A 22273-nucleotide genomic window follows, 5' to 3' on the forward strand; every position below is an offset into this window, starting at 1 on the left:
TAGTGGATAGAGCATGGGCCTGGGTGTCAGCAAGACTTGGGTTCGATTTCCTGCTCTACCATTTGTCTGCTGTGTGACCTTGGGAAGTCACTTAACTCCTCTGTACCTCAGTTCCCTTATTTGTAATAAGTTAAGTTATTTGTACTTTCTCCCCTTTCTAGACTGTGAGCCCGTTGTTGGGTAGGGACCATCTCTTTACGTTGCCAACTTGTACTTTCCAGGTGCTTAGTACAGTGCTCTGCACACAGTAAGCACTCAATAAATGCGACTGATTGATTGATTGACTGTGAGCCCTCTGTGAGACAGGGACTGTGTCCAACCTGATTATCTTGTATCTACCCCAGCGCTTATTACAGTGCCTGTCAGATAGTAAGCACTTAACAAACACCATTAAAAAAAAGTGTTGGAGCTGGATATAGAATGCATGCTCATGTATTTATTGAGTGCTTAATATGTGCAGAGCACTGTTCTAATCAATCATATTTATTGAGCGCATACTGTGTGCAGAGCACTGTACTAAGCGCTTGGGAAGTACAAGTTGGCAACATATAGAGACGGTCCCTACCCAACAGTGGGCTCACAGTCCCACTCCCTTCTGCAATGCTCATACTTGCTCCTTCATTCCTTCTCCCTCGCACATATGGATATACTTGTAGATATCTGTACTTTATTTATCTATGTATTTGTTTATCTATTTATTTATTTAATAATAATAATAATGACAGCATTTATTAAGCACTTACTACATGCAAAGCACTGTTCTAAGCACTGGGGAGGTTACAAGGTGATCAGGTTGTCCCATGGGGGGCTCACAGTCTTATTATCTGTAAAGCATGCTTCTAAGCACTGGGGAGGATACAAGGTGATCACTGTGTCCCATGTCTCACAATCTTAATCCCCATTTTACAGATGAGGTAACTAAGGCACAGAGAAGTCAAGTGACTTGCCCAAAGTCACACAGCCGACAAGCGGCGGAGCCGGGATTTGAACTCATAGTTGCGTGAACCATGAACTGGATGTAACCAGGGGTACACCTATATCAGAATTCAAATGAAACTTTACAGCTCAGCCATACTAGGGCAAAGATTAACTTGACCAGAGATGACATTTTCTACAGTGAAACTCAGGGCAGAACAGTCACGAACTTCTCTACTAGTATTTTCTCTCAAGACCATTTGTAAGTTCAGCGAGTCTGGTTCTCTGAACTTGAAGCGTCAAAGACTGTGGTCCCCCTCAACTTAAAGGAAAAAGAAAACTCATTAAAAATGTTTTCCTTCTAACACTGGCAACCCAAGCCGTCACTCTGTCTATGTCTACTGGCTTGGGAACGGGGAAGTGAAACTGAATTGTCTGGTTTTACTGCTCAAGGTGAATGACCTGAACCAAAATGAGTGGATGACATTCCTGTCAAGTAAAACAGCATGCACGTTTTTACAAAATAAAAAAAAAAAAAACAACGAATGTTTAGCACTTTACTCCTCCGGAGATATTAATTTTGCAGATTTTTTTCACTTGGATAACCTACCTTTGAATCAGTATGAGGAGAAAAAAATACTCCTGTCAAGTAAAACAGCATGCATTTTTTTCCAAAATAAAAAAAAAATGAATGTTTAGCACTTTACACCTCCAGAGATATTAATTTTGCAGATTTTTTTCACTGGGATAACCTACCTTTGAATCAGTATGAGGAGAAAAAACTACTGCTATTTTGAGCTAGAGTAAACATGGGATAGTACTTAGTGATCAACTGTTAAAAAGTGAAGCTTTGTGACAAATTTAGAATAATAATAATGGCATTTATTAAGTGCTTACTATGTGCAAAGCACTGTTCTAAGCACTGGGGAGGTTACAAGGAGATCAGGTTGTCCCACGGGGGGCTCACAGTCTTTCTCCTCATTTTGCAGATGAGGTAACTGAGGCACAGAGAATCAATCAATCAATCTATTGAGCGCTTACTGTGTGCAGAGCACTGTACTAAGCGCTTGGGAAGTACAAGTTGGCAACATATAGAGACAGCCCCTACCCAACAGTGGGCTCACAGTAGTGAAGTGACTTGCCCAAAGTCACACAGCTGACAATTGGCAGAGCCGGGATTTGAACCCATGACCTCTGACTCTCTGTCTCTGTTCTCTGTCTTCCCCTTCTAGACTGTGAGCCCACTGTTGGGTAGGGACCGTCTCTATATGTTGCCAACTTGTACTTCCCAAGCGGTTAGTACAGTGCTCTGCACACAGTAAGCGCTCAATAAATACGATTGATTGATTGATTGATTGATTGACTCCAAAGCCCATGCTCTTTCCACTGTGCCACGCTACTTCTCATGAACCATTGAAACCTTTGAGAAATTTACAGAGCACAGGACGAGGACTCAGTGGGCCTGGGTTCTAGTCCCAGCTCTGTCACTGGCCAGCTAGGTGCCTTTGGGCAAGTCACTTAACCTCTTTGTACTTCAGTTTCCTCATCTGTAAAATGTGGAAAATAATGCCTACCTCTCCCTATTGTACAGGGATGTTGTGAGGATTAAATCAGGTAATCGATGGGGAAGTGCTATGGGGAAAGTAAAAGTGCCAGAGAAAAAACAAGATATTATTAACAAAGGCCCTTTTCCCCCATTAACCAGTCAATAGTATTGACTGTGTGCAGAGCATGTTCTAAGCACTTGGGAGAGTAGGTAAAACAGAGTTGGTGGGCATAATCCCTAATTAGGCCATGAACGTTAGCTGGGGTCTAAGTAAATTGAGGCTGGGTTTAAAAGAAATCAGGTGGCGGTGAAAACTAACTTTTATTAGCATTGAAAATCCAACCATGTCCCTGTTACGTTTCTGCAGATGACCAGTGCTACCTGCCTGATGGGCTGGTGAAACAATTTAGTAGTTAATTATGGTAAAATCCAGTAAATTAGAAACTCCTTGAGGGCGGGGATTGGGTCTGCTTATTATACTGGACTGTCCCAAGAGCTTAGTACAGTGATCTGCACACAGTAAACACTCAAATACAGCTAATTGATTCATTTGTTGATTTTGAAACCTATTTGCAAGGTGTTATCATGATTGGCAGCCCCACAGAAAGACAATAGAGAATTTCCATTGTCAGTACTCATCTTAGATTTATTTTGACAAAACTTGTACATTTAAAAGATTTCTTAAATCAAGTTAAACATTCAAACTAAACTAATTCAGCTGGAAGCATCTGTAGGTCGGATGATTTTACCAAAAAAGAGAGACTATTTATCAGCTAGCACAGATAGTTTACGTTTCCTAAATTTCTTCTGACGACTAAATATTGCACAGTGATGAAGAAATAAATAAAATACGTTTTGTTAGGGTACCAAGATACTTGTAACCAAGTTCACCATTCTGAACCCATGGCATTTAGACTTTGAGGTGTCTCTTCTGCTAGATTGTGTAAGTGCCTTCTGTTCGTAGAGCACCATTTTCCTGAGGAGATTGAAGGACTTAATACCCAGCATATGAATCCTGGCAATGTATCTGAAGAGGGGCATTAGACCGTCCCTTGAACAGATAATATCTTAAGGCAGATAAATGAAGTGTTGTACCTGGGAATCTGGAGAAACTGGGAAAGAATGGAAATTTAAATCTCCTTTTGCAGCCTCTATTCTTAAGCAGGTTTTTTTTGTCCTTATGCCCAATCTTGATGGTAAGGTCTTTGTCTGTATAATTAGGCAGGGTGAGATACTTGAGGTTACAGATATATGTAGAAATGTTAAGGGATGAGGTCAGTGTTGCAAGACCATTTTAATGAGATCCTTCTCGTGCATAAAATACCTTCCTGGGATTCACCTTTCTCCTCTTCTGGCCTGACCCACCTTGAGGTGCTTAATTTTAGAAAGTTCTGCATTTTAGACTGTATTCGGGATCGCTGACAGCACCCTAACATAAGAACACCCCCTTGGGTTTCTCATATCCCACAGGGCTAGATCCCCTCAGATGAGGCGGGACTCAGTGTATGATATTTGACTTCGAGAAGAAAAGATGGAGATTTCAGGTTGTGTTTAACCTTAATCCATGCCCTTTCTTCTCCCTTTCCTACTCTTCCTCACTTCAACTGGGGAGGTTACAAGGAGATCAGGTTGTCCCACGGGGAGCTCACAGTCTTTCTCCTCATTTTACAGATGAGGTAACTGAGGCACAGAGAAGTGAAGTGACTTACCCAAAGTCACACAGCTGACAATTGGCAAAGCTGGGATTTGAACCCATGACCCTTCCTACTCTTCAACTTCCGCACTCACCCCTCACTGCATTCTTCACTCCCACAGAAGGGCGTTCTGACTACTAAAGAGCAAAGGGAAAATGAACGATTGGGCCTTTAGGAAATTTCCGATCAGGCCGAGTTCCTATTCATTCATTCAATCAGTCAATCGTACTTATTGAGCACTTACTGTGTGCAGAGCACTGTACTAAGCGGGTCCAGGAGATGGACTACAAAGAGTCACGTAGGTATAGTTTAAAAAAGGGGGAATCAGAGGTCAAGTTCAAACGGGGCCACTGAAACACGTGTCTCTGTGTGGGGAGAATGCTCGGACGGATCTGTCTGGGAGAGAATTGGATTTTAAAGCCAAAGCCAAAATTTTTCCCAGTTGGTCGGGAAAACGCTGATTTTGATCTCTCTTCCAACATCAAAACTTAATTCCCTTAAGTACAATTATCTTGAGGTGGAGAGACCAGATGACATCAGAACCCCCCAGTCTTCATCTAGCTACACTCCAGGGGACTCGGGCTGTCCTTCCCTGAACATATACCCTCTCCTCTCTTAATAATAATAATGATGGAATTTGTTAAGCACTATGTGCAAAGCACTGGGGAGGATACAAGGTGATCAGGTTGTCTCACGTGGGGCTCACAGCCTTCATCCCCATTTTCCAGATGAGGTAACTGAGGCACAGAGAAGTTAAGTGACTTGCCCAAAGTCATACAGCTGACAAACGGCAGAGCCGGGATTTGAACCCACAATCTCTGGCTCCCAAGCCCGTGCTCTTTCCACTGAGCCATGCTGCTTCGTAATAATAATGATGGCATTTGTTAAGCACTCACTATGTGCGAAGCACTGTTCTAGGCACTGGGGGGGATACAAGACGATCAGGTTGTCCCACGTGGGGCTCACAGTCTTCATCCCCATTTTACAGATGAGGTCACTGAGGCCCAGAGAAGTGAAGTGACTTGCCCAAAGTCACACAGCTGACAAGCGGCGGAGCCGGGATTAGAACCCATGACCTCCCTCTCCCGTGAGTTCCCAGGGTTTCTCTTTCTCCACCCACATAATGACCTCACCAAGTGGAAGGTCAAGTGGAAGGGCCTCCTTCATGCAAGGTCGGATCACCCAAAAGCCCCGCAAATAAGGGTGCTTATTGCAACCTCCCCTCCACTTCCCCAGGCTCACGGCTCCTTCTACTGTGATTAAGCTCTGATGGACTCAAACCTACTCTCTCCACTTCCTCTCCTTGAAAGTGGAAGACTTCAATTCTCTCCTTGACCCCCCTCTCCAATCCCGCTTCTGCCCCCTTCGCTCCAAAGATCCTGCGCTCTCAAAGATCACCAACGATCTCCTTCATGCCCTGCTGTAAGGAATCCACACAAATCATCCCCCTGGCCAACAATAAGCCCCACGTGGCCTGAGGTTGATCCCATGGCTATGAGAATCCTGAGGTGATATGGTAAAGACATTTCAGGAAAACTATTTTATAAAGTACACTTCTGAAAAAAAAAATCCTCTTCCTTTTCCGCACCCTCAGAACAAGGCCGATCTTCCGGCTTTGATCAAACAAAAATATTTATCCCCGTCAGGTTTGCCGGTGATGGGGGAAATTGTTGGTTCCTCAGTTCTTCGTGGCTGAGGAACGCCAGTTCTCACAGCAGTATGTTAGTATCAGCAGATAAAATCAGTCCAAATCTGGGAGATCTCAGGAAAGTCAACACGACTATATCCACGAAGTACTGAAAAACCACCGGCTTTTCTCCTCTAAGCGGAGACCAGTTTTTAATAAGCAGTGTTCCAGTGTCCCACCGTAGGAAGATCTTGAAAGGATCAGCGACCTCTTGGTGGAATAGGAGGAGGAGGGAGAAAGCTATCCCTTGATGGTGGCCTGCAGTGAAAATAGAATAAGCATTTTGTGACTGTAAGAATAAAAATAACAATAACTGTGGCATTTGTTAAATACCAAGTACGACGTTCTAAGGACTGGGATAGATTAAATACAATCAGAGCTGAAGCAGTCCCTGTCCGACATGGGGCTCCACAGTCTAAGAGGGAGGGAAAACAGGTATTTAACCTCCATTTTACAGATGAAGAAACTGAGGGACAGAAATAATAACAATCATTATGATGGTATTTGTTAAGCACTTACTATGGTGCCAAGCACTGTTCTAAGTGCTGAGGTAGAAACAAGGTAATTAGGTTGCCCCACGTGGGACTCACAGTCTTAATCCCGTCTCCCTTCTAGACTGTGAGCCCACTGTTGGGTAGGGACTGTCTCTATATGTTGCCAATTTGTACTTCCCAAGCGCTTAGTACAGTGCTCTGCACATAGTAAGCGCTCAATAAATACGATTGATGATGATGATGATTTTACAGATGAGGTAACTGAGGCCCAGAGAATAATGATAATAATATTGATTGCATTTATTCAGTGCTTATTATGCGCAAAGCACTGTTCTAAGTGCTGGGGAGGTTACAAGGTGATCAGGTTGTCCCACGTGAGGCTCACAGTCTTAATCCCCATATTATAAATGAGGTAACTGAGGCACAGAGAAGTGAAGTGACTTGCCCAAAATCACACAGCTGACAAGTGGCGGAGCCGGAATTAGAACCCACGCCCTCTGACTCCCAAGGCTGTGCTCTTTCCACTAAGCCACAAGACGTGAAGTGACAGATCTCCTTCCCACCATTCCTCTCCAAACTCCTTGAGTGAGTTGTCCACATCTGCCGTCTCCGCTTCCTCTCCTCCAGTTCTCTCCTTGACCCCTCTCCAATCCGGCTTCTGCCCCATTCACTCCACAGAAACTGCCCTCTCAAAGGTCACCAATGACCTCCTGCTTGCCAAATCCAACGGCTCTTACTCGATCCTAATCCTCCTCGACCTCTCAGCTGCCTTCGACACTGTGGACCACCCCCTTCTCCTCGAAACGTTATCCAACCTTGGCTCCGCTGACACTGTCCTCTCCTGGTTCTCCAGTCTCTCTGACGACTCCTCAGTCCCTTTAGTGGACTCCTCCTCTGCCTCCCACCCTCTAACTGCAGGCTCAAGGCTCAGTTCTAAGTTCCCTTCTATTGATTCTAGCTCTCTTCCTTCAAGGCCCTGCTGAGAGCTCACCTCCTCCAGGAGGCCTTCCCAGACTGAGCCCCTTCCTTCCTCTCCCCCTCGTCTCCCTCTCCATCCCCCCCATCTTACCTCCTTCCCTTCCCCACAGCACCTGTATATTTGTATATATATATTTGTACGTATTTATTACTCTATTTATTTATTTATTTATTTTACTTGTACATATCTATCCTATTTATTTTATTTTGTTAGTATGTTTGGTTTTGTTCTCTGTCTCCCCCTTTTAGACTGTGAGCCCACTGTTGGGTAGGGACTGTCTCTAGATGTTGCCAATTTGTACTTCCCAAGCGCTTAGTACAGTGCTCTGCACATAGTAAGCGCTCAATAAATACGATTGATTGATTGATTGATTGGTTGATGATGATGATGATGATGATGACGGCATTTATTAAGCGCTTACTATGTGCAAAGCACTGTTCTAAGCGCCGGGGTAGATACGAGGTAATCAAGTTGTCTCACGTGGGGCTCACAGACTTAATCCCCATTTTCCAGATGGGGGAACTGAGGCCCAGAGAAGTGAAGTGACTTGCCCAAAGTCACACTATTCTCCATCTACACCCATCCCTTGGAGAATTCATTCATTCCAGTGGCTTCAACTACTATGTCTATGCAGGTGATTCCCAAATATTCACTGTTAGACTGTGAGCCCGCCTTTTAGACTGTGAGCCCGCTGTTGGGTAGGGACTGTCTCTATATGTTGCCAACTTGTACTTCCCAAGCGCTTAGTACAGTGCTCTGCACACAGCGCTCAATAAATACGATTAATGATGATGATGATGATGATGACTGTCTCTATATGTTGCCAACTTGTACTTCCCAAGTGCTTAGTACAGTGCTCTGCACACAGTAAGCGCTCAATAAATAGAATTGATTGATTGATTGATTCACCTTAGACCCTGGCTTCTCTCCTTCTCTGTGGGCTCACATTTCCTCCTCCCTTCAGGACATCTCCCACCGACACCTCAAATATAACATGTCCGAAACAGACCTCCTAATCTTTCCACCCAAACCCTGTCCTCCCCGTGACTTTTCTGTGACTGTAGACAGTACCACCATCCTCCCTGTCCTACAAGCCAGTAATCTTGGCATTATCCTTGACTCACCTCTCCCATTCAACATACTGATTCAATCCATCACCAAATCCTGTTAGTTCAACCTTCACAACATCACTAAAATCCACCTTTTCTTTTCTGTCCTAACCACTACCATGTTAATACAAGCACTCATCCTTTTCCACCTTAGAGAAGAGCGTGGCTCAGTGGAAAGAGCCTGGGCTCGGAGGCCAGGGGTTCTAATCCCGGCTCAGCTGTGTGACTTTGGGCAAGTCACTTAACTTTTCTGCGCCTCAGTTATCTCATCTGTAAAATGGGGATTAAGACTGCGAACCCCACGTGGGACAACCTGATAATCTTGCATCCACACCAGCACTTAGCACAGTGCTTGGTACATAGTAAGTGCTTAACAAATACCATCATCATCATTATATTATTGTTATTATTATTATTATTATTAGTCTCCTTGCTGATCCCCCTGCCTCCTGTCTCTCCCCATTCCAGACCACACTTCACTCTGTTGTCTGGGTCAGTTTTCTAGAAAACCATTCAGTCCACATTTCCCCACTCCTCAAGAACCTCCATTCATTCATTCATTCATTCAATCGTATTTGTTGAGCGCTTACTGTGTGCAGAGCACTGTACTAAGCGCTTGGGAAGTACAAGTTGGCAACAGATAGAGACGGTCCCTACCCAACAGCGGGCTCACAGTCCAGAAAGGGGAGACAGACAACAAAACAAAACATTTTAACAAAACAAAATAAACAGAATAGGAAATATTCAAATCCCGGCCCTGCCAGTTGTCAGCTGTGTGACTTTGGGCAAGTCACTTCGTTTCTCTGGGCCTCAGTTACCACATCTGTAAAAAGTGGGGATTAAGACTGTGAGCCCCCTGCGGGACAACCTGGCCAACTTGTAACCTCCCCAGCGCTTAGAACAGTGCTGTGCACATAGTCAGCGCTTAATAAATGCCATGATTATTATTATTATTGTTATTTGTCCATATCAAACAGAAACTCCTTACCATGGGCTTTAAAGCACTCAATCGTCTTGGCCTCATCTACCTTACCTCCCTAATTTCCTACTACGAGCCAGCCTGCAAACTTTGCTCCTCTAATGCCAAACTAGGAACTGCACCTTGATCTCATTTATCTCCTCCCGAGCTCTCTTCCTCCCTTCAGAGCCCTCCTGAGAGCTCACCTCCTCCAGGAAGCCTTCCCAGACTGAGCCCCCTTTTCCCTCTCCGCCTCGCCATCACCCCGCCCTCCCTCCTTCCCCTCCCCACAGCACCTGTATATATCATCATCATCAATCGTATTTATTGAGCACTTAATATGTGCAGAGCACTGTACTAAGCGCTTCGGAAGTACAAATTGGCAACATATAGAGACAGTCCCTACCCAACAGTGGGCTCACAGCTCACAGTCTAAAAGGGGGAGACAGAGAACAAAACCAAACATACTAACAAAATAAAATAAATAGAATAGATATGTACAAATAAAATAAATAAATAAATAGAGTAATAAATATGTACAAACATATATACATATATACAGGTGCTGTGGGGAAGGGAAGGAGGTAAGATGGGGGGGATGGAGAGGGGGACGAGGGGGAGAGGAAGGAAGGGGCTCAGTCTGGGAAGGCCTCCTGGAGGAGGTGAGCTCTCAGTAGGGCCTTGAAGGGAGGAAGAGAGCTAGCTTGGCGGATGGGCAGAGGGAGGGCATTCCAGGCCCGGGGGAGGATGTGGGCCTGGGGTCGATGGCGGGACAGGCAAGAGCGAGGTACGGTGAGGAGATTAGCGGCGGAGGAGTGGAGGGTGCGGGCTGGGCTGGAGAAGGAGAGAAGGGAGGTGAGGTAGGAGGGGGCGAGGTGATGGACAGCCTTGAAGCCCAGGGTGAGAAGTTTCTGCCTGATGTGCAGATTGATTGGTAGCCACTGGAGATTTTTGAGGAGGGGAGTGATATGCCCAGAGCGTTTCTGGACAAAGATAATCCGGGCAGCAGCATAAAGTATGGATTGAAGTAGAGAGAGACACGAGGATGGGAGATCAGAGAGAAGGCTGATGCAGTAGTCCAGACGGGATAGGATGAGAGCTTGAATGAGCAGGGTAGCGGTTGGGATGGAGAGGAAAGGGCGGATCTTGGCAATGTTGCGGAGCTGAGACCGGCAGGTTTTGGTGACGGCTTGGATGTGAGGGGTGAATGTGAGAGCAGAGTCGAGGATGACACCAAGGTTGTGGGCTTGTGACACGGGAAGGATGGTAGTGCCGTCAACAGAGATGGGAAAGTCAGGGAGAGGGCAAGGTTTGGGAGGGAAGACAAGGAGTTCAGTCTTCGACATGTTGAGCTTTAGGTGGCGGGCGGACATCCAGATGGAGATGTCCTGAAGGCAGGAGGAGATGCGAGCCTGGAGAGAGGGGGAGAGAGCAGGGGAAGAGATGTAGATCTGGATGTCATCAGCGTAGAGATGATAGTTGAAGCCGTGGGAGCGAATGAGGTCACCAAGGGAGTGCGTGTGGATCGAGAACAGAAGGGGACCAAGCACTGAACCTTGGGGAACCCCCACAGTAAGAGGATGGGAGGGGGAGGAGGAGCCTGCAAAAGAGACTGAGAAAGAACGACCGAAGAGGTAAGAGGAGAACCAGGAGAGGACGGAGTCTGTGAAGCCAAGGTCAGATAGCGTGTTGAGGAGAAGGGGGTGGTCCACAGTGTCAAAGGCAGCTGAGAGGTCGAGGAGGATTAGGACAGAGTAGGAGCCGTTGGATTTGGCAAGCAGGAGGTCATTGGTGACCTTTGAGAGCGCAGTTTCCGTGGAATGTAGGGGACGGATGCCAGACTGGCTTCTGTATGTTTGTACAGATTTATTACTCTATTTTTTTTTACTTGTACATATTTACTATTCTATTTATGTTGTTAATGATGTGCATCTAGCTTTACTTCTATTTATTCAGATGACTTGACACCTGTCCACATGTTTTGTTTCGTTGTCCATCTTCCCCTTCTAGACTGTGAGCCCGTTGTTGGGTAGGTACCGTCTGTATATGTTGCCAACCTGTACTTCCCAAGTGCTTAGTCCAGTGCTCTGCACACAGTAAGCGCTCAATAAATACGATTGAATGAATGAAAGACCATTCACCCATGTCCCGTCTCTGGCCTGGAATGCCCTCCCACTTCATATCCGACAGATGATCCCTATCTCCAGCTTCAAAGCCTTATTAAAAGAACATGTCCTCCAAAGGCCTTCCCTGAATACACCCTCATTTCTTCTTGTTCCAAGCCTTCGGCATCACCGTTGCACTTGGATTTGACCCCTTATTCACTCCTCCCTCTGCCCCACAGCACTTATGTACATATCTGTAATTTATTTATCCATAATAATGTCTATATCCCCCTCTAGACTGTAAGCTCGTTGTGGGCAGGGAAGGTATCTACTGACTCTGTTATACTGTAATCTTCCTAGCATTTAGTACGGTCCTCTACACTCAGTAAATGCGCAATAAACACGACTCATTCATTAACTGATTGACTAGCTCAAAGTCACACAGCAGGCCCAAGGCAGAACCAGAATTAGAACCCAGGTCTCCAGACTCCTGGGCCCATGTTCTTTCCATTAGGCAGTGCGATTTCTATGATTAAATTAAATCGGATTAGATTAAGACAAATCCAATTTGATTTAATAATCAAAAGTAATCAAAGCACTTTTTTAAAAAATCAAATAGCCCCCCAATTTAAGAATTATACCAATAAAAATAATTTAAAATCCATACGTATAGTTATCTAATTATTTTGTAAGTTAGAGGGTGGGAGAGGAAAGTTAGTGGCCTTTTAGAAGTTGAGTCTTTAGAATAATAATAATAATAACTGTAGCATGTATTAAGCTCTTACTATGTGTGAAGCACTGTTCTAAACCCCGGGGAAGATAGAAGATAATCAAGTCAGATTAATCAAGGCACCATCCCTGTCCCACAAAGGGCTCACAGTCTAACTAGGAGGGAGAATTAGTATTGAATCCCCATTTTACAGATGAAGTAAAGATTTACAGATTTAAGATTTACAGATGCTTGGGAGAAGCAGCGTGGCTCAGTGGAAAGAGCACGGATTTTGGAGTCAGAAGTCATGGGTTCAAATCCTGGCTCCGCCACTTGTCAGCTGTGTGACTTTGGGCATGTCACGTACCTTCTCTGTGCCTCAGTTACCTCAACTGTAAAATGGGGATTAAAACTGTGAGCCCCCCGTGGGACAACCTGATCACCTTGTAACCTCCCCAGTGCTTAGAACGGTGCTTTGCACATAGTAAGCGCTTAAGAAAAATGCCATCATTAAGTAACTGAGGCACAGAGTTGTTAAGTGCCTTGTCCAAGTTCACCCAGTAGGCACACGGTGGAGCAGGGCCATCTCTGTGTGTTGCCAACTTGTACTCCCCAAGCGCTTACTGCAGTGCTCTGCACACAGTAAGCGCTCAATAAATATGATTGAATGAATGAATGAATGAATATGTTGCCAACTTGTACGTCCCAAGTGCTTAGTACAGTGCTCTGCACACAGTAGGCACTCAATAAATACGATTGAATGAATGAGTGACAGTAAGGGCTTAACAAATGCCACAATTATTATTATTGCTGTTATAATTACTATTATCTCCCGCACTAGGCGAGAGTCACTCGACTGCTTAGTACCTGTAGCTTTATTTCTATTTATTCTGACGACTTGACACCTGTCCACAGGTTGGGTTTTGCTGTCTGTCTCCCCCTTGTAGACTCCGAGCCCGTTGTTGGGTGGGGACCTTCTCTATATGTTGCCAACTTGTACTTCCCAAGCGCTTAGTGCAGTGCTCTGCACGCAGTAAGCGCTCAATAAATACGATTGAATGAATGAATGAACCCAGGCCCTCTGATTCCTGGGCCTGGGCTCTTTCCACTAGGTCTTGCTGCTCTCCTCCAGCCCTAGAGCCGGAGATAACTGTAAGAGAGGGGGCATTTCCACACCTCCTGGTCTACGGGGCTCAGCAGTCCTCGCTTTTATGAGCATTTATAATCATAATAATAAGGTGGACTGTGAGCCCACCTTTCTATCAATCAATCAATCAATCAATTGTATTTATTGAGCACTTACTGTGTGCAGAGCACTGTACTAAGGGCTTGGGAAGTACAAGTTGGCAACATATAGAGACGGTCCCTACCCAACAGTGGGCTCACAGTCTAGAAGGGGGAGGCAGACAACAAAACAAAACATATTAACAAAATAAAATAAATAGAATAGATTTGTACAAGTAAAATAAATAGAGTAATAAATATGTACAAACATATATCCATATATACAGGTGCTGTGGGGAAGGGAAGGAGGTAAGACAGTGGGGATGGAGAGGGGGACGAGGGGGAGAGGAAGGAGGGGGCTCAGTATGGGAAGGCTTCTAGACTGTGAGCCCACTGTTTGGTAGGGACCGTCTTTATATGTTGCCAACTTGTACTTCCCAAGCGCTTAGTCCAGTGCTCTGCACACAGTAAGTGCTCAATAAATACGATTGAATGAATGAATGAATAATGCTGAGGGCATTTGTTAAGCACTCACTATGTGCCAGAAGCAGTGTAGAGGCAGCGTGGCTTAATGGAAAGAGCCTGGGCTTGGTAGTCAAAGGTCATGGGTTCAAATCCCAGCTCTGCCAATTGTCAGCCGGGTGACTTTGGGCAAGTCACTTCACTTCTCTGGACCTCAGTTACCTCATCTGTAAAATGGGGATGAAGACTGTGAGCCTCACGTAGGATAACCTGATCAGCTTGTATCCCCCCCAGCACTTAGAACAGTGTTTTGCATTCATTCATTCATTCATTCATTCAATCGTATTTATTGAGCGCTTACTGTGTGCAGAGCCCTGTACTAAGCGCTTGGGAAGTACAAGTCGGCAACATATAGAGATGGTCCTTACCCAACAACGGGCTCACAGTCTAGAAGGGGGAGACAAACAACAAAACAAAACATGTGGACAGGTGTCAAGTCGTCAGAACAAATGGAATTAAAGCTAAATGCATGTCATTAACAAAATAAATAGAATAGTAATAATAATGGCATTTATTAAGCACTTACTATGTGCAAAGCACTGTTCTAAGCACTGGGGAGGTTACAAAGTGATCAGGTTGTCCCACGGGGGGCTCACAGTCTTCATCCCCATTTTCCAGATAAGGTAACTGAGCCACAGAGAAGTGAAGTGACTTGCCCAGAGTCACACAGCTGACAATTGGCAGAGCCGGGATTTGAACCCATGACCTCTGACTCCAAAGCCGGTGCTCTTTCCACTGAGCCACGCTGCTTCTCTGTAAATATGTACATAGTAAGCGCTTAACAAATACCATTATTATTATTATAAGCGCTTAGTCCAGTGCTCTGCACACAGTAAGCGCTCAATAAATATGATAGAATGAATGAATGCCAGGCACTGTACTAAGTGCTGGGGTGGATACAAGCAAATTGAGTTGGATAGAGTTCCAATCCCATGCGGGGCTCACAGTCTCAACTGCCATTTGACAAATGAAGTAATTGAGGCCCAGAGAAGTGAAGTGACTTGCCCAAGGTTACACAGCAGACAAGTGGCCGAGGTGGGATTTATTCATTCATTCAGTCTTATTTATGGAGCGCTTACTGTATGCAGAGCACTGTACTAAGCGCTTAGCACTGTAATAAGATTGATCTTGGAGGAGCAGCATGCCTCAGTGGAGAGAGCCCGGGCTTTGGAGTCAGAGGTCTTGGATTCAAATCCCGGCTCCGCCAATTGTCAGCTGTGTGACCTTGTGCAAGTCACTTCACTTCTCTGAGCCTCAGTTCCCTCATCTGTAAAATGGGGATGAAGACTGTGAGCCCCATGGGGGACAACCTGATCACCTTGTATCCACCCCAGCGCTTAGAACAGTGCTTTGCACGTAGTAAGTGCTTAATAAATGTCATCATCATTATTACTATTATTATCTCGGGGGAGAAAGAGGGCAGGAGTGGGAGCTCAGAGTCCCACTCCCCACCTATCGCTCTATCTATAAGGCGACATTTCTGTCAGTGCCGCGTTGACCCAGGGAAGAATGGGGTGGGAGGCTCGTGGATAACAATAATAATAATAATAATGATGGGATTTGTTAAGCGCTTACTATGTGCAAAACACTGTTCTAAGCGCTGGATGGATGGGGTGGAGGGCTTGGGGGGGTGGGGAGATTGCCGCCCAAGGCCAAAGGCCAAAGGCGAGACCAAAGGCGAGACGGCCAAAGGCGAGGACCCCCGAGCCCCTGGGGAGTGGGACCACAAGTACGGGTTCTCACAACTTGACACCTGTCTACATGGGGTTTTTTCGTTGTCTGAATCCATCCACCAATCGTATTTATTGAGCGCTTACTGCGTGCAGAGCACTGTACTAAGCGCTTGGGAAGTACAAGTTGGCAACATATAGAGGCGGTCCCTACCCAACAGTGGGCTCACAGTCTAAAAGGGGGAGACAGAGAACAAAACCAAACATACTAACAAAATAAAATAAATAGAATAGATATGTACAAGTAAAATAAATAAATAAATAGAGTAATAAATATGTACAAACATATATACAAATATACAGGTGCTGTGGGGAAGGGAAGGAGGTAAGATGAGGGGGGTGGAGAGGGGGACGAGGGGGAGAGGAAGGAAGGGGCTCAGTCTCAGCTTTTGAAACAACCTTATGAAAAAAATCGCAAGAGCCAGGAATATCCCGAACTTTACTGGAATCCCCCTTCCAGACCGTAAGCCTGTTGTTGAGTAGGGACTGTCTCTATATGTGGCCAACTTGTACTTCCCAAGCGCTTAGTACAGTGCTCTGTAAGTAAGTAAGCAATCAATAAATACGATTGAATGAACGAAAGAATGAATGAGACCACAATGCAGCCTTGCCCGCCCTTCCAGAACAGCTCCTGGGGCTATCGATCAATCAATCAATCGTATTTATTGAGCGCTTACTGTGTGCAGAGCACTGTACTAAGCGCTTGGGAAGTACAAGTTGGCAACATATAGAGACAATTCCTAACCAACAGTGGGCTCACAGTCTAAAAGGGGGAGACATAACAAAACCAAACGTACTAACAAAATAAAATAAATAGAATAGATATGATCATTCCACTCTCCACTCTGGGACACCAGCCAGGAAGTCAATCCTACTTACTGAGTACTTACTGTGTGCAGAGCACTGTACTAAGTGCTTGGGAGATTCCAACACAACAATAATAATAACAATATTAATGGCATTTATTAAGTGCTTACTATGTGCAAAGCACTGTTCTAAGCGCTGGGGAGGTTACAAGGAGATCAGGTTGTCCCACGGGGGGCTCACAGTCTTCATCCCCATTTGACAGATGAGGGAACTGAGGCACAGAGAAATGAAGTGACTTGCCCAAAGTCACACAGCTAAGTGGCGGAGCCGGGATTCGAACCCATGACCCCTGACTCCAAAGCCCGGGCTCTTTCCACTGAGCCACGCTGCTTCTAAGCAGTGTGGCCCAGTGGATAGAGCATGGGCCTGAAGTCAGAAGGACCTGGGTTTTAATCCCAATTTATGTTGCCAACTTGTACTTCCCAAGCAGTGCTCTGCACACAGTAAGCGCTCAATAAATACGAATGAATGAATGAATCCCGGCTCCGCCACTTGTCTGCTCTGTGACCTTGGGCAAGTCACTTCACTTCTCTGGGCCTCAATTCCCTCATTTGTATAATGGGGGTAAGAGTGTGAGCCCCACGTGGGACAGGGACTGTGCCCAACCTAACTTGTATCTATCCCAATGTTTAGAACAACACTTGGTACATAGTAAGTGCTTAAGTGCCATTATCATTATTATTATTATTATTATTATTATTATTATTATTATTCAGACACATTTCCTGCCCATGACAAGCTTCCACTCTAGAGCACAGAGAGAAGCGGGGGGCGAGTGCGTCTCCAGATGGCATTATGGCATTTTAGACTGTGAGCCCACTGTTGGGTAGGGACTGTCTCTATATGTTGCCAACTTGTACTTCCCAAGCGCTTAGTACAGTGCTCTGCACACAGTCAGCGCTCAATAAATACGATTGATTGATTGATTGATTTATGGGGGTCTTCACATGATGTTTTGAGGGTCCAGAATTGCAGGAGCAGAGTAGACTCAGACCCATGGCTGTGGGACTGGAAGTGGTACCAGCTTAAGACAGGACCCGGCCTGGTGCTGGGGTTCAAGCTGAAGCCAGAGATTGGCTGACAAGCAGCCATTAGTACCAGCGTGGCTCAGTGGAAAGAGCCCGGGCTTTGGAGTCAGAGGTCACGGGTTCAAATCCCGGCTCCGCCAATTGTCAGCTGTGTGACCTTGTGCAAGTCACTTCACTTCTCTGAGCCTCAGTTCCCTCATCTGTAAAATGGGGATGAAGACTGTGAGCCCCATGGGGGACAACCTGATCACCTTGTATCCACCCCAGCGCTTAGAACAGTGCTTTGCACGTAGTAAGTGCTTAATAAATGCCATTATTATTATTATTATGCTTTGCACATAGTAAGCGCTTAATAAATGCCATTATTATTATTATTATTATTCTAATGCTTTGCACATAGTAAATTAGTCTAGCGCCTGGTCTAATAATAATGATAATAAGGATGGCCTTTGTTAAGCGCTTGCCATGTGCCAAGCACTGTTCTAAGCACTGGGGTAGATACAACGTTGTCCCACGTGGGGCTCACAGTCTTCATCCCCATTTTACAGATGAGGTAACTGAGGCCCAGAGAAATGAAGTGACTTGCCCAAAGTCACACACCTGACAATTGGCAGAGCCGGGATTTGAACCCATGACCTCTGACTCCCAAGCCCAGGCTCTTTCCATTGAGCCACGCTCCTTCTCTAATGGTAATGATGATAATAATAATAATAGTAATAATTGTGCTATTTGTTAAATGCTTACTAGGTGCCAAACACCTAGAAGCAGCGTGGCTCAGTGGAAAGAGCCCAGGCTTTGGAGTCAGCGGTCATGGGTTCAAATCCCAGCTCCACCAATTGTCAGCTGTGTGACTTTGGGCAAGTCACTTCACTTCTCTGGGCCTCAGTTCCCTCATCTGTAAAATGGGGATGAAGACTGAGAGCCCCCCGTGGGACAACCTGACCACCTTGTAACCTCCCCAGCACTTAGAACAGTGCTTTGCACATAGTAAGCGCTTAATAAATGCTATCATTAAACACAGTACTAAATGCTGGGGTAGATACGAGATAAGGCAGTTTCAGAAACAAAGTGCCCCATGGAAGAGAGGATGCTGGAAAGTGGATTATAACCAGCAAATGAACTCATTCAATCATATTTATTGAGCGCTTAAGGTGTGCAGAGAAGTGGATTATAACCAGCAAATGAATTCACTCAATCATATTTATTGAGCGCTAACTGTGTGCAGAGCACTGTACTAAGCGCTTGGGAAGTCCAAGTTGGCAACATATAGAGACGGCCCCTACCCAACAACGGGCTCACAGCCGAGAAGGGGGAGACAGACAACAAAACAAAATATGTAGACGGGTGTCAAAGCCGTCAGAATAAATAGAATTATAGCTATATGCACATCATTAACAAAATAGTAGTAAATGTCTAAGGAATATCGATCCACGTAAAGCACAAGGCCTGCATTCAGCAGACTGATAGCAGGGGATTAGGCTGTGCAAGGGAGAATTCTACATGAAAATGAATAATAATAATGGTTTAATAATAATTCTAATAATGGTATCTGTTAAGCATTTACTATGAGATAATTAGGAGGAAGAACATTGAATCCCCATTTTACAGAGGAGGAAACTGAGGCAGAGAAATTAAGAGACTCGCCCAAGGTCACACAGCAGGTAAGTGGAAGAGGCGGAATTGGAACCCAGGTCCCTCCGCTCCTCCCAGCGCGCTGATCCCCAGATCTGCAACAACTGCCAACTTGCTGCCGACTTGCACTTCCCAAGCGCTTAGTACAGTGCTCTGCACACAGTAAGCGCTCAATAAATACGATTGATTGACTGATTGATTGATTGAGCAGGGGCCTGGGAGACAAAAGATTGTGGGTTCTAATCCAGGCTCTGCCACTTGTCTGCTGTGTGACCCTGGGGACGTCACTTCACTTCTCTGTGCCTCAGTTCCCTCATCTGTAAAATGGGGTTGGAGACTGTGAGCTCCACGTGGGACAGGGACTGTGTCCAATGCTATTTGCTTGTATCCACTCCAGCGCTTAGTTCAGTGCCTGGCACACAGTAAGCGCTCCATAAATACGATTGATTGATTATTGAAGGCGCATCTCCTCCAAGAGGCCTTCCCAGACTAAGCCTTCCTTTCCTCTCTGCCCATTCCCTTCTGTATCACCCCGACTTGCTTCCTTTATTCATTCCCCCTCCCAGCCCCACAGCACTTCTGTCCATATCTGTCATTTATTTATTTCAATTAATGTTCGTCTCCCCCTCTAGACAGCTCGTTTTGGGCAGGGAATGTGTCTGTTTATTGTTATATTGTCCTCTCCAAGCGCTTAGTACAGTGCTCTGCACACAGTAAATGCTCAATAAATACTATTGACTGACAGCTTGGCTCAGTGGAAAAGAGCCTGGGCTTTGGAGTCAGAGGTCATGGGTTCAAATCCCAGCTCCTCCAATGAAAAATAATAATAATAATAATAATAATAATAATAATAAGTAGAGAGGTGACCCAAAGGATTGGGATTGATGGCAATTATAAATAATCCAGAAAGATTATTAGCAAAATAAGTTTGTCTACATCCTTCTGGATCTTGGTGGAGACTCCATCATTCAATCAGTCGTACTTATTGAGCACTTTCCATGTGCAGAGCACTAATAATGATAATAATAATGATGGCATCTGTTAAGCACTTACTATGTGCAGAGCACTGTTCTAAGCGCTGGGGAGGTTACAAGGTGATCAAGTTGTCCCACTTGGGGCTCACAGTCTTAATCCCCATTTTACAGATGAGGTGACTGAGGCTCAGAGAAGTGACTTGCCCAAGGTCACACAGCAGACATGTGGGGGAGTCGGGATTCGAATCCATGACCTCTGACACCAAAGCCCGGGCTCTTTCCACTGAGCCACGCTGCTCCTCTAATTGTCCTCAATTGTCAGCTGTGTGACTTTGGGCAAGTCACTTCACTTCTCTGGGCCTCAGTTCCCTCATCTGTAAAATGGGGATGAAGACTGTGAGCCCCCCCGTGGGACCGCCTGATCACCTTGTAATCTCCCCAGGGCTTAGAACAGTGTATTGCACATAGTAGGCACTTAATAAATGCCATCATTATTATTAGGGAGGGAAGAAGGGAGGCAGTCTAGTTTCTTCTCGACCGTGAGCCCACTGTTGTGTAGGGACCGTCTCTATATGCTGCCAACTTGTACTTCCCAAGCGCTTAGTACAGTGCTCTGCACACAGTAAGCGCTCAATAAATACAATTGATTGACTGATTCACTGGCAAAAGCAAGTCCAGTCATTATAACAAGGAAAATAATAATAATAATAATAATAATGGCATTTATTAAGCGCTTACTATGTGCAAAGCACTGTTCTAAGCGCTGAAGCACTATTCTAAGGATCCCACAGGGATTCAGCTTGGCACTCCTCCTGGCCCAGCATGCGGAGCGAGGGAGAGGAACTTGGAGTTCTCGGTTTACCTGTTGGAAGCTGCTCGGGGAGGGATCCTCGGAGGCCTCTCGAGAGACAAGAAGGATGATCTGTCACTGGGCTGGGATACTGGGCTGCGACTCCTGTTGACTTCCGGAACTTCGTTGTCCTTCGAAAAGTACAAAAACAACCGTGATAATAACTGTGGGATTTGATACCTGCTTACTATAATAATAATAATAATAATAATAATAATAATAATAATAATAATAATAATAATGGTATTTGTTAAGCGCTTACTATGTGCTTACTATGGGTAGGGACTGTCTCTATATGCTGCCAATTTGTACTTCCCAAGCGCTTAGTACAGTGCTCTGCACATAGTAAGCGCTCAATAAATACGATTGATGATGATGATGTGCCAAGCACCGTTCTAAGCACTGCAATAGATACAAGGTAATCAGGTTGTCCCATGTGGGGCTCACAGTCTTAATCCCCATTTTAGAGATGAGGTAGCTGAGGCACAGAGAAGTTAAGTGACTTGCCCAAAGTCACACAGCTGACAAGGGGCGGATCTGGGATTAGAACCCACGACCTCTGATTCCCAAGCCCGGCCTCTGATAAGCGGCGGAGCCCTGCATTAAGCATTAAGGTAGATAATCAGCTCGGACACAGTCTCTGTCCCACTTGGGGCTCAGAGTCAAGGTGGGAGGGAGAACGGTATTATATCTCAATTTTACGAATGAGGAAACCGAGGCACAGCGAGGTTAAGTGAATTGCCCAAAGTCACACAGCAGGCAGAAAAAAAGATTAGAACCCAGGTCCCCTGACTCAGGCCCGTGTAAGTTCCACTAAACCACATTGCTTCTCAATAAGAATAAATTAAATTAGGAGAAGTGTTAGCTGAGTCTGAGCAACTATATCTTACCCCAGCCTTTAGAACAGTGCTTGGCACACCACACAGTAAGCGCTCAACAAACAGCTTAAAAAAAATAAGTGGCAGAGCTAGGATTCATAATAATAATAATAATGGCATTTATTAAGCGCTTACTATGGGCAAAGCACTGTTCTAAGCGCTGGGGAGGTTACAAGGTGACCAGGTTGTCCCACGGGGGGCTCACAGTCTTCATCCCCATTTGACAGATGAGGGAACTGAGGCCCAGAGAAGTGACTTGCCCAAAGTCACACCGCTGACAAGTGGCGGAGCAGGATTTGAACCCATGACCTCTGACTCCAGAGCCCGGGCTCTTTTCACTGAGCCACGCTGCTTCTCCGATTACAACCCAGC

General features: G+C 45.4%; 1 protein-coding gene across 1 annotated transcript in view; it reads right to left on the reverse strand.

Annotated features, from left to right (window-relative positions):
• Window positions 1-5165: 5165 nt before the first annotated feature.
• The window catches only part of PIK3AP1 (phosphoinositide-3-kinase adaptor protein 1), a 197880-nt gene continuing 180772 nt past the window's right edge, over window positions 5166-22273 (reverse strand). The window contains exons 16-17 of the mRNA XM_038743874.1: window positions 21036-21154; window positions 5166-6100 (exon numbers count right to left, since the gene is read on the reverse strand). Coding sequence (XP_038599802.1) covers window positions 6043-6100; window positions 21036-21154 — 177 coding nt within the window. The 3' untranslated portion in view covers window positions 5166-6042. The remainder of the gene's footprint in view (window positions 6101-21035; window positions 21155-22273) is intronic.

Source organism: Tachyglossus aculeatus, chromosome 3 (assembly GCF_015852505.1).
Source record: "Tachyglossus aculeatus isolate mTacAcu1 chromosome 3, mTacAcu1.pri, whole genome shotgun sequence".
Lineage (NCBI taxonomy): Eukaryota > Metazoa > Chordata > Mammalia > Monotremata > Tachyglossidae > Tachyglossus > Tachyglossus aculeatus.